We start from the raw sequence: 13056 nt of genomic DNA on the forward strand, positions 1-13056 counted from the left end.
TTTCCACATACACAGCATTGCTTCATTTCAGTTATGAAATGCCTCCTGAAGGGCTGTGAAGAAAAGCTCTCCTCTAGTGAAGCTTCCAGTTATGGGGGGAGATTAAGGCAATAAAGTCCAAAAAATAAGAAAGTCTCAATGATTATAGTAGCTTAGCATTTCACTAGTCCCCTCGGCTTTCCCATTTAGTCCTCTGGACACGGCGCTTAGTTGATAGACTTTTGGAAGCCTTGTCACTGAAACACAGAGGCCCAGAGCCTCGCTGTGGTATCACATCTCGGCCCGTCTGGCCAGCCAGCGTGACTCATCCCCTTCCGCCTGGCTCGCACCACACTGTTCCCCAACTACATGCCCTACCTTTGCCTGCTGTGGCCTTTGTCCCAGCTGGTTCCTCTCCCTGCCCCGCACTCTCTCGCCCCGCATGGCCAGGTGCTGCCTGGCCTTCCGGATTCCACTCAGGGGCGTTTACACGCACTGCCTCTCTTAAGCCTCACCAGCGCCCTTGGAGGCGGACATTGTTGTACCCATTTTACAGATATGCAGATATGTGTGCACATCTGTGTATAAATTACACACACTTCACAGACACACGAGTGAAGGTTAAGAATTTGCCTGTGATCATACATCTGTGAATGGAGCGATTCCAAAGCCTTGGTTTGCACTTTGACTCTCGCCTTCGTCTGCCCGACGCCCATCCTTAAGCCGTACTGTAAACCCTCACAGGAAGAAGTGGGACGGAGCTTTGCTAAACATGTTTTCCTGTCTTTCCTCTTTGGGTGCAGGTGGAAGTGAAGCCATATGTGCTGGATGATCAGATGTGTGATGAGTGCCAGGGCACGCGCTGTGGTGGGAAGTTTGCCCCGTTCTTCTGTGCCAACGTCACCTGTCTGCAGTATTACTGCGAATACTGCTGGGCGAGCATACATTCCCGCGCCGGGCGGGAGTTCCACAAACCGCTGGTGAAGGAGGGAGGCGACCGCCCTCGGCACGTCCCGTTCCGCTGGAGCTGAGCCCAGGGCAGACCCAGCCACAAGTACTGGAGTAGATAACGAGGAGGGAAAAAGAGAGGGCACTGCCTCAGGGCTTACAGTGTTCTGGAAATCTGTGCATTCGTTCTCGATTTTTAAAGAAGAAATGGGTCTTTTTATTATTACTATTATTTACAGTCATATTACTGAACTCAGTGTCCAGTATAATGCAAAATTGCAGAGTGTATAACGGTACTGATTTGCACTTTGATTCACACCTTTGTCTGCTTGGTACCTTAATTTCTTACACCTGATTTGTCACTCGTAGACTGCCATTCTCATCAGCGGCCATCAGGTTGATGTCTGTGATTTTGTCTGTTTGTTGTTGTTGTGTTGTTGTTGTTGTTGTTGTTGTTCCGATTGTTTTTGAACTGGAGCATGCACTTATTTTCAGAAACTTAGAGAGTTGCCCCTAGGAGAAGACTTACCAAAGGTAATACTCGTGAGTAGGTGGCAGATGTAGCAAAAACTTCACAACAGTTCAGCAATCATTAGTTGGGGTCATTTAGAATAAGGGTAACCCTTAATGAAAACAGGCCTTTAGTTTTCTATTTGACATGTAAGGATACCTCATAAGCTGAATCTTTATTTTTCCTTCATGTTTGATTTTTGTTTTGCTGAGGATTTTGGTTAGATCTTTTAGTGTTATGTAAATTTATGCTGCAATAGCTTTTGCTGCTATTAAGATGGTATTATTAATACCATAATACTCTCTTCAGGCTAAGGTATCAATTTAAAGAAACCCAACAACACACGTTTGTGATTTAGGGATAGAATCAGCTGCCGAAAGGAGATCAGAATAGACTACAGAAAGCTTCAACGGAAGGTCACTATTTCTGACTGCATGTTTACTTAATCAGGTTGCTGCATGCAATAAATTTTATATCCAATGTCTAGTATAAAACCTTCCCACAATGCACAAATTAAGAATCTATATAAGCTATAAAATACGGATTTTTTTTAAAAGAGTTTTTTTCACTCAAAGAATTGGTAATTGACGGGAGGAAGGCATGCCTCAATAAATGGAATGCTTCTGAAATTAGGAAGAGCCCATAACAGAATGACCTATATTACAACCAATATAAAACCTAGGTGTAGGATATTCTTAAAGCAAATTTGTGGATGGTAGATGAAGTACTTTGCGGTGCTCTGTTATATATTGTGCAATTTATTTTATATAGTAAAGTGATTATGTCTAACTGTGATCAAACTTAACTGTTTAAAGCCTCTGTGTCAGACATTAACGAACTTGACGGTTCATAACTGGTATATTATTAACTAACACATGAGCTCTTAGTTACACTCTCCTAGTGCTTGCACCATTTTACATAGCTTCAGACCTTGTCCAGAAAACCAAAGAGCTCATCTTAGCTTACAAACACTAGGAATATATACAGTATATAGAGATAAGTTGTCAGATTGACAAACTAGGCACATTTTAAGAAGGATGCGGGGCGGTGATGCTAAAGAAATGTCTGTCCAAAACAAGATGGCCTGGGCAGGGCTGGTTGTCCGAGTGAGAAAGTGAACTACTTAATTCCCTGGATTTATCCTGTAAAGCTTGAACAGAACTGAGACCTGCTAGAACCACCATGGACATTTTTTTAGCATTCACTCCTGGGCTGCAGATAGTAATCTATAGACACACACAGTGATTGTGAGACTATGTAAATCTTTTTTTTTTTTTAATCTTCTTCCTATGTTTTGGAATTCTGGGGACAATCTGACTGGATATGACACTGCAGAATAGATTTAAGTCGCTGTTTTATGTGCTGTGATGTCCTTGTCCTGTCTCTTAAGTTAAGACTGCTTGGTTTGGTTTTGTTTTGTTTCTCCAGTGTTTAGTTGCAATTACCAGCTCTCAAACTATAGTTTGTTTTCAAAAAGGAAAAAACAAAATAGTTTTTTACTGGATTAAAAATGCTTATTAGAATTCTCCCCTTTTGAGGTTACCTCTGGGCTTTTTGGTAATAATTGCTTTTTTCCAGCCCAGCTGTGGTTTTCTGTTTGTTTGGTTTTTTTTTTTTCTATGTTTGTGGTTTTTTTCATCTGTACAAGAAATTTTGTTATGCACTACTACTTTTTGTATTCTAGACAGTTTTCAAAAGTTGGCTGAAGATTTTTTTGTTTGTTTGTTTTTAAGGAAAAAGGCATGCTTTCTGACTGACATGATCTTTTGCAATACCTCAATTTTGAAATATAGGAAAGAAAATGATATTTTCTAAGTAAGTTTATTCAGAAAAATATATATTAATTTAATTCTGCAAGAAAAAATGATTTAACAGATGGGTAACTTTATTTTTTTCATGCTTATTTGTGTTTTTTGAAAATGAAGAAGTTAGAGCTTTATAACTATAATATTAAAGATCATATCTAACCTACAGAAATCTACCTAATTATGTGAAAGAAGCAAAACTTTTTGAAGAAGCACCCCTCTTTCATGTACTAAAACAACACTGAGATTTAAAAAAAAAAAAAATAAAGCTGGAAGCTTTTACAGCGGGAAGCTGATGTGGAGGTGAAAACCATTGTCACGAAGAATAGGTTACAAAGAATAAACTCCCTTTGGTGCTGAAAGTTGTGGATAGATGGTGGAAACTACTTTCCCTTCATTTGTATATTTATAATCAAGCGTTGATTGTGCACGACTGACCAGGATTGTGAAAGAGTTCTTCTGTTTGTATTTTTTTAAAGAGAACTTTTTTAGTTTATTAAATTATAACATGTTCCCTTTTGTTTTGTAAATAAATGTGCCCCCAAGTTGTTAATGTTATATTAAAAGAGAGGGTCCTTCAAAAAAAAATTATTTTTTAAAACACAAGAGGTGTTCTGACCTGCAACTTGACTGGGAAGCCCCTGGGTATCACAGGTCCTGTTGTGGCCTTTCCTTGATGTGACACTTGAACTAGTCGATTTTTTGAAGGCTATAACCTAACCTCGACTATTTGTTGTTATGTGCAATACTGTTTGTACTGTTTGTATAAAAAATAGAAAAAAAAAGAAAAGAAAAAAGGCATAAATCTTTATTGCAGATTTATTTTCATTGCAAACTTTAGACATTGTGATTCACTGAAATCATTTTTCTACTGTCAAATATGTACCTTTTCTTCATGCTGGTATTTTTTCAATAGTAATGTAGCCTTTGTACTGAGACAAATTTTCATTGTTATTTTTAGAAAGATTTTTTGCTAAGAAAAAAATTAAACATATTTACATATTTTTCATTTTATTTCGTATTTTCTTTAAGGAGTGCTTTCTCAATCATTAATAGAGTTGTTTCTGGGAGGGACTTTCATATCTGGTCAATGTCATAATATTATTTTGTATTTTTACTTGGAATAAATTAATTTTATGATGCTAATTCTTTAAAAGTTTATTTTTTTCATTTTCAGTTATTTTTGAAGCTAAAACCTTTGTAATATTGTTACTAAAGTGTCTAGTTTTTTGAAATGCAAAGCTTTATGTATTAACTTGCTGATGTGGTTTACAATAGTGTGACAACGATGAACATGGTTGGTTATGTAAAGTGATTGGAAAATGTAATGGATAATTGGGTAATAAAATGACAGAATGAGCAGAACATGTGAGATTTTGACAAGCCTTTTCCTTTATTACAGTGGTTTAGTGTAAGACTAGGGATGTCACAGTACAGTTCTCTAGGGATGTCACAGTGGATTTATACAACACCAGGTGCAGCCAGATCTGGGGCCCTGATAATGGAGTCACCCCCACCGAAATACCACCAGGTTGAAAACCCGGCTAGGTCAACAGAATGATTCATTGTTTTTCCCCTCTAACTCTTCATTATGTCCTGTGTGCGTGTGCGTGCGTACGTGTGTGTGTGAGAGAGAGAGAGAGAGAGAGAGAGAGAGAGAGAATCTGCCACCAACTGCTGTCCATGTGTGAGACGGTGCCTTTCGCCCAGGCCAAATCTTCCCCATGCATTTACAGTGGTGACGTCGGAGAGCAGAGGGGCGCTGCCGGGTGACACCGGCTTCTCTGTAGTTAGACTTGGATCTCGGTGTCTCTCCTGACTTCCCTCCCGTCCGGCGTGGGTGGCGTGCTGAGGACGCACACTCGGACGTCACCACTGTATATGGACAGTCTCCGACTTCATCTTCCTCCACCACCACCCCCTCCCCTGTTATGGTGCCCCTTGTTTGTCCCTCTTTGTGGCAACATCTGGCCACTCCAAGCATGATCTGTCCACCCTCCTGCTTCTTTTCCAACACCCACCTCACCTTGAAGCTGTGCTGTTAGGGCAGCGTGTCCCTGTAATGGCACCTAAAACGAAAACAAAGTACCTACGACTGCAAAACTGGTGTTGCGTAAACAGAACATTCGATGACTTGCTCTAGATAGATGGTGTGTTTCTACTAGTCCTTGATGGCCCCCTTCCAGCTCCGTTGCCATGGAGGTGAGGTTATCAATAACTTGGAGAAACGTGTGTCCAGAGTTGGCTCCTGGGTATGCTCTATGTATTCAGTTTTGTAAATAATATATAGATTAGATCAAGTCGTGATGTAAAATTTTAACTCAAATTGGGTACTACTGGCTGGAATTTTACATTAACTACAAATAAGTGATTAGGAACAGAAGAAAAGAAATTGGAAAATTCTTGCTTAGTGGTATAAAGATTATGCTTAGATTTCTGCCTATTTCTTGTGTTTTATAGCTTGTTAGTGAGGCATGGGCTAATGCAGAGTGTACTGCATTTATGCAATTAGCAAGTAACTGCTAGTTTTCATTTTATCTATTATATTAGCAACAAAATGGCATTTAACTGGGTAAAGCTCCTACCTAAATATTTGAGTATTGTGACATCTCTACTTGCAGGTTTGAGTGAAAGATTAGTCACAGATTAGTGAAAAAAAAAGTATCTTTTTGTTAAAACTGGCTTATTTGTATGGATTGTTGCTTTTTCACCAGTTTGTATGGTATGTCGGCTAACATTTTCTGTTTGTTTTTTTTTTAAATAATAACCAAACTTCTCTATCTCAGCTGCAATAGTGTTCCATTTTACCACAGAGTATTTTATAATTAATGCTGTTGACTTTATACCCCAAAATGGGTCAAGAAGTGGATATGTGATTTGGGGATGTTTAAATTTGTATGGTAGTAAATGGCAACAAGTAGAAAACTCGGGTGCTAATACAGGATAACTTCTGCTCTCTTTCTTTTCTGGATATAGTTCTGTTGGGGTATAAAGTATTAGGTATTTGTATTTTTGCTGTCAAAATAATGGACATAACTTTTAGAGTGTTCACAGCTAGGATCTCTGTATTTGTTTTTCAACTAACAACTAATTTTAAATGTATTGTATCTTTTATTACCTGTTCTCTTAGATTGTTTTGCTAGTAACCCTTACTCGGCTTCTGCCTTTGGGGCTTGGACTAATATTGCTTGTATGGAACTGCAGTACTGTGACTACACATGGAGCTCAATGCAGCTATTGCTTACAACTGCTTAAACTTTGTAGTTTGGACTTCATTTTTTTCTGTAATAACAACTTATTAAATATAGTTGTATGAAGTACTGACACTTGTCATCCTTTGCATTTGCTAAGGAATAGCTTGGAGTATGTGGATTGCATCTGGGAATATTTGCTCATTCAAATTCGCTTGCCTTTGGGGGGGGGACAAACGACTGCAGGTTAAGTACAGCAAAATTCACCTTTTCTCTGACACAACACTTTTTTTTTTTTTTTTTAACACGAGTATAGGGGCCCCTGGGTGGCTCAGTCGGTTAAGTGTCTGCCTTTGGCTCAGGTCATGACCTCAGGGTCCTGGGATCCAGCCCTACATGGGGCTCCCTGCTCAGCGGGGAGCCTGCTTCTCCCTCTCCTCTCTCACTATCTCTGCCTCTCGCTCTCAAATACATAAATAAAATCTTTAAAAAGACAAAACAAGTATAAAGCACAAGTGTACTCGAAAAAGGAAGGTATTTGTTGACACCATGCACGTGTATTCAATACAAGGTTTTTAAAGGGCCAGTTAGGTTTTTATGCCAGCACTTGAAACCAATTTTCAAAATCAAAACCAGGAAAGTCCATGAAAACGTTAAGTACGCCCCTTTCGTTTGACTTTTTACCCTAGACTCTTCTCTGATCATTTCAGAAAATGGGTAAAATCCCGTATCGACTTTGGACGCTCTAGAAGCTCTGTAATAGGCACTAAGTTTAATCCTTTTAGAAAATGGATCACAGGTCGCTGCACAAAGAAATCCCCTGGAGAGCTTTTACAAACTGCAGGTGCGGGAGGCCCACCCCCCGAGGTTGGTTTCGCTGGTTTGGGGTAGGGTCTGGCGCCGGTGTTTTTAAGCTCCCCCAGCTGTCCGCCAAGTCCCAGGGCCGTGCGTGGGCGCCCGGGGTGGCCGGGACCCGCGGCCGCGCAGCGCTCGGGCCCTCGGGGAGCCCAGCCGCGGCTCGGGGCCCGCCCGCCGCCCCACCGTGACCGGGGCGGACAGAGCCGCGCGCGGTGCTCGGCTCCGGGAAGGGGTGGGGGCCGCTGGGGGGCGTCCGCAGGCTCCCTCGGTCCCCGCTCGGGCCGCGGCCTAGGGGCGCCCGGTTGCGCACACGCTCTGTCGTCGCGGGCTCCCGCAGGCCTTCCCCCACCTAGAGCTTCCGCACCGCACCCGCTCCTGCAGCCGGCCCCCAGATCCGGGGCCCACGGCCACCCCTCCCCCGAGGAGGCCCGGTTTGCCCCTCGCCCAGCCCGGCAGGTAAGCTGACCCCGCGGGTGCGCCGCGCTCCTTGAGCCCGGGGGTGGGGGTGGGGGGGCTCGGGTTGCCGGGCTCCGCGTGCGCGGCCGGCAGGGTGCCCCGGAGCCTGGCGCCGACGCGGGAGGCCGGAGTCGGAGCCCAGCCGTCCGGCGGCACTTCACATTTGGATCCCTCCCGCAGCTCCCTCCAAGATGGGCGGAGGAATATTAAGTTTCAGGTCCCTTTTACTTTTGATTTTCTAAAAATATATCCTCCTACACTAAGCCACAAATGGAACCCTACTTTCAGAATGCTGGGCTGACTTAGGCCCCACATTTATCCCCTGGCAAAAAAAACCGTTCTGCTGCCCCAGCTCCTGGCGCGGAGGGGAAGTGGGGCAGTGAATGGCGCCTTTGTGAGCAGGGGCCCCTTCCTTCCAGGGGCGGGCGTCGGGAGCTCCTTTTTTTGCGGGTGCTCCTGGCTAGACGGGAGCCCCGCCGAGCACATGTGTGGACAGAGCTGACTGCCCCCCAGGCTGGGGCACTCCTCACCCGCAAACGCGGAGGAGCACTCCGCTTGAAAATTGGACTAGGGTGGCTTCTCCCCAGACCCTTGTCACAGACGTGGGTCCCTGGGGCCGTCCCCAAATCCTGAACGGCTGTGCTACCTAGGTTAATGTTCGGGGAAATGGGGCGACGGGAGTCCGGGTGATGGGTCCTACTGCTCTTCCCAGGGCGGTTGACACGAAAATCCTTGCCTCGACCGTTTTGGGTCGTGATTAAGCGCCTTCGAATGAGCTGACAACAGACAGATTACGAGAGAGGAGATGGAGTTTCCTCTTACGCACGTGGGTGACAGTAGCCAATGCAGGAGGCGATTCACCGTGCGAACGCGGGTGGGCTTTGGAACCCAGCGTAATGCGAGAACGCGAGGGGGAGAACAGGGCTTCAGACGGTGTCTTTAGGAAAGACGGTGGGTTTCCGGGAGGAGAAATGAGAAAGTCGGTGATGAGGTGGGTGTGTGCAGGTGCGTCTTCCTCCCGGCCCGTGAAGACCTCCCCGGAGGCCCCTGCCTGTGGCCTCGCTCTCGGGACTCGCCGCCAGGAGCCACACGAGGGAGGCTCGGCAAAGCTGCCTTTGGGCCTCCGGAATCGCAGAGGCCTTCCGTTTAAAATCCTCTTCAACTCTGGGGGCCCGAGGGGGTCCCCGCGGATATACGGCTGGAATGCAGCTGTCACCGGCAACCTCCATCTGGGTCGGTGTATAGTGTTGGGGACCGAGTGAGATTCTGAGTTTGCACCTCGTTGGGGTCCCGGGAAAGGGGCGGCGGCCGTGCCCGTGAGCGTGCTCACCGCGGCGTTTCCTTCTGGCCCCGCAAGGGGCAGCCCAGGTCGTGTCATTTTCTTCCTTGTTGTTACTGGTCAGATCTTTGGCTAAGGTGGTTTGCGCTGTAATGTCACTTATATGTGGAATCTAAAAAACGGAGCAAAACCCAGACTCAGAACTGATTGGTGGTTACCAGACAGAAGAGGGGAAGGGGGGGGGCACAAAAACGGGTGAAGGGGAATAAAACTACAAACTTGCAGCTGTGAAATAAGTCGTGAGGAAGCCATGGACAGCATGGGGAATATGGTCGGTAATAATGTCTTGACTTCTTGGGTGAAGCAGGTAAGGAGACTCACTGTGGTGACCATGTCACAACACAGACAAACGTTGAATCACTGTTGCACACCTGAAACTAATAGAGTATGTCACTTACACCTCTAATGAAGAAGATGGTTTGAGCTGAACTGTTCGGTGAATTGGAAACATTCCAGCTTGTCACCGTCAGTGCAGGCCTAGACCAATGAGATTTTGTGAAGGGAAGGACTCTCTGGCTCTGGTTCCTATGAGGACCTGTCTGGGTGCTTGGGCTCCCCTTTCAAAGACAGAGCCCTCTTGCTCAATTTCATTACTCCTCACTAAAACCAAAACGCCAGGGGGGCGCCTGGGAGTGGGTTAAGCATCTGACTCTTGGTTTCGGCTCAGGTCCTGAGATCGAGGCCCCGTGTCAGGCTCCGTGCTCAGCAGGGAGCCTGCTTAAGACTCTTTCCCTCTCCCTCCGCCTTCCCCCCACCATCTGTAAAATGAATAGATCTTTTAAAAAACAAAACACAATTCCAATCCATACCCACAAAAATGAATAAAAATGAAAATACCAAACATTAGAGAGGCTCTAGATAAATCCCGGTGGAATGGGAGGGGGTGCAGCCATTCTAGAAAGGGGTTTTACAAGAGCTAAATGTGTATATATTGTATGACTCGTGTTTTTCATTCATATGCCCAACAGAAATATGTAGCCTGTTCCCCCAAAGACATGTACAGAAGTGATCGTAGCGCTGCTTGCGTAGCCCGGAACTAGGAGCTCTCCCCCGGCCCCGCCACATTAGGATGGACACTAATGGAGTACGTACTGAAAGGGGCGTGAAGGGGTGCAGGTGACTTTCTTGACCTGCGTTGAATACTCGGGTGTGTTCAGTTTTGAGAATTCCCCGAGCTATACGCGGTAATCGGTGCCCTTTTCTGTTCGATGCAATGTTTTTAGAAAATGGCTCCATTTCTCCAGGTAAAAGCTGATGCGTGGACAACATGGAATTCTTTGCAGGCAACCTCCCTATAATCCATTTTTCATACTCCTGAAGAACTAGATGTGATTTCCATTGGTCATTGCTACCAGTTTCCCCTCTGGACTGGCCTACTTTCCCAATCCCCCAAACCCCAATTTCCCTGCTCCCAATTTCCCCCCTTCCCATCTCCAGCCTCTTTTCTGCCCTTCCTTAAGTCTACCAACATCTGGGAGGGGTTGATTTTGTTTTAATTAGTCAATTTATGGGGAGAGATAGAGAAGTATATGAAAAAAAACACCCATCCATTAATCTTTGCACTTCATGGTTGAGTATGAAACATTGAAAGCCAGTTACTTTCACAGGGCATGTGCCTGCTGGCTTCACAAGTCTCGTTTAATAACATCCAACATCTGTTGGCTCTACTACCAAATAGTCTGATTTTTTTTTCACCTAAAAACTTAATTTTGAAATACCTGTAGCTTCAGATACTGTTGTAAGAAATGGCAGGGATCCCATGTATTCTTCACCCAGTTTTCCCCCTAACATTTTGCAAAACGATATTAAATATCACAACCAGAATCTTGACATTGATACAAAGAACACTTCCATCACCATGAAGAATAACACTCAGGTTTCACCTACTTTTCTACCATTCCCACTCCCCTTCATCCCTGGTGATGACTAACCTGGTTCTCTAGCTATAGGACTTTCTCATTTCAAGAATGGTATATAAATGGAAACCTACAATATATAACCTGATGGGCTTTTTTCTGTCCGCATAATTCTCCACAGACTCGTCCTGGTTGTTGTATCAATAGTTGGTTCCTTTTGACGGCCAAGTAATGTTCCATGGTGTGAATGTACCCTAACTCGCTTAACCATTTACTTGTTGAAGAACATCTGGATGGTGTCTAGCTTGGAGCAATTACAAATGAAGCTGTTACGAACGTTCGTGTACAGGTTTTTGTGTGAACCTGTTTTCAGTTTCTCTGGGATAACCCAGGAGTACGGTTGCAATGTAACATGGTAGTTTCATGTTTAGTTGTTTGTTTGTTTGTTTGTTTTAATTTTTTTTAAAGAAAGGATCTTTCATATCTTTTTTCTTTTTTTAAAGATTTTATTTATTTGAGAGTGAGAGAGAGCATGCAGGGGGAGAGTGAGAAGAGAAGCAGGCTCCCCACTGAGCAGGGAGCCCCATGCAGGGCTCGATCCCAGGACCCTGAGATCATGACCCGAGATGAAGGCAGACGCTTCACCAACTGAGCCACCATTAGGCACCCCTCATGTTTAGTTTTTAAGGAAACTACCAAATTGTTTTCTAGAGTGGGTGTGCCTTTTTACGTATCGACCAAAATGTATAGTGATCCAGTTAGTCTATACCTTCTCCAGCATTTGGTTTTGTCACTACTTTTTAGTTCAGCCATTTTGTTTGGTGTGCAGTAATAGCCCATTGTCGTTTTAATTGGCATTTTCCCTAACAGCTAATAACGTTGAACATCTCCTCACGGGCACATGCACATACGTCATCTCCGTATCCTCTCCAGTGTCTTTTGCCCGTTTTCTAATTAGACTTTTTTTTTATCACGTGCCTATTTTTTTTTTAAAGACTTATTTATTTTAGAGAGAGAAGTGCGTGTATGTGCACACACGTGTGCGAGCGGGGGAGGGGCGGGGGGAGAGAAGCCATCCCAAGCCGACTCTGCGCTGAGCACGGAGCCCAGCGTGGGGCTCCATCTCACAGCCCTGAGATCATGACCTGAGCCGCAGGCAGGCACTCCACCGACTGAGCCACCCGCTCCTACATCTACTTTTTAGATTTATACCTAAGCTTTTCATTTTGGGGATGCTAACGCTGGTATATCCAAAAATGATGAACTTTTTAGCCCTATATCCCACAACCTTGCTATAATCACTTCCAGTAGCGTTTTTTGTGTGTTGATTCTTTGGGATTGTCTACAGACAACCCTATGTCATCTGCGAATGAAGACAGTTTGTCTTCCTTCCTAATCCATAGGTCTTTTATGTCCCTTTCTTATCGTAGTAGCTAGACTTCCAGTATAATACCGAATAGGAATGAGTGGTGAGAGCAGAGCTACCCTTGCCTCGTTTCCAGTTTCAAGGGGAAAACATCTAGTATGATGTTAGCTGTAGCTGTTTGGTCGTTGTTCTTTATCAAGTTGAAGTTCCCCTCTATTCCTAGTTTGCTAGTTTTTATAGTGAATGGGTGTTGTGTTTTGTCAAATGCTTTTTCTACATTTTTGGTCATACAATTTTTCTTCTTTAGCCTGTTGACGTAAGGGATTATATTGATTTTTGAATGCTGAATCAGCCTCCTATGGCTCCAATATATCCCACGTGGTCATAGTGTATAATCTATGTATACATTGTTGGGTTCAATTTGCCAATATTTTGAGGATTTTTGCATCTGTGTTCATGAGAGATATTGATCTGTAGTTTTCCTTTCTTGTAATAACTTTTTTGTTTTTATTTTTTTATTTTAATTTTTTTAAAGATTTTATTTATTTGAGAGAGAGAGAGACAAGGGGGGTGTGGGGGAGGAGCAGAGAGAGAGGGACAAGCAGACTCTGTGCTGAGCTCCATGAGGGGCTCTATCTTGGGGCTTGATCTCATGACCCTGAGATCATGACCTAAGCCAAAATCAAGAGTTGGATGCTTAACTTACTGAGCCACCCAGGTGCTCCTCCTTTCTTGTAATATCTTTAT

The 13056-nt window shown here is 44.2% G+C and overlaps 2 protein-coding genes across 2 annotated transcripts in view; both read left to right on the forward strand.

Annotated features, from left to right (window-relative positions):
• The window catches only part of CPEB3 (cytoplasmic polyadenylation element binding protein 3), a 178373-nt gene extending 173765 nt beyond the window's left edge, over window positions 1-4608 (forward strand). Inside the window, exon 11 of the mRNA XM_040624688.1 lies at window positions 783-4608. Coding sequence (XP_040480622.1) covers window positions 783-1010 — 228 coding nt within the window. The 3' untranslated portion in view covers window positions 1011-4608. The remainder of the gene's footprint in view (window positions 1-782) is intronic.
• Window positions 4609-5439: 831 nt separating this feature from the next.
• On the forward strand, window positions 5440-10964 carry LOC121101172 (collagen alpha-1(III) chain-like). The gene is made up of 3 exons (XM_040623770.1): window positions 5440-5445; window positions 7326-7748; window positions 10056-10964. The coding sequence occupies exons 1-3, from the start codon at window positions 5440-5442 to the stop codon at window positions 10125-10127; spliced, it is 501 nt and encodes a 166-aa protein (XP_040479704.1). The 3' UTR covers window positions 10128-10964.
• The last annotated feature ends 2092 nt before the right edge of the window (window positions 10965-13056 follow it).

This window comes from Ursus maritimus, unplaced genomic scaffold (genome assembly GCF_017311325.1).
Source record: "Ursus maritimus isolate PB19 unplaced genomic scaffold, ASM1731132v1 scaffold_7, whole genome shotgun sequence".
In the NCBI taxonomy this organism is placed as follows: domain Eukaryota; kingdom Metazoa; phylum Chordata; class Mammalia; order Carnivora; family Ursidae; genus Ursus; species Ursus maritimus.

What these genes read in the sequence shown, in the direction of transcription:
- LOC121101172 (XM_040623770.1), top strand. An exon ending in CCCCTCGCCCAGCCCGGCAG is followed by an intron (nt 7,749 to 10,055) that starts GTAAGCTGACCC and finishes TATGCCCAACAG; the next exon opens with AAATATGTAGCCTGTTCCCC.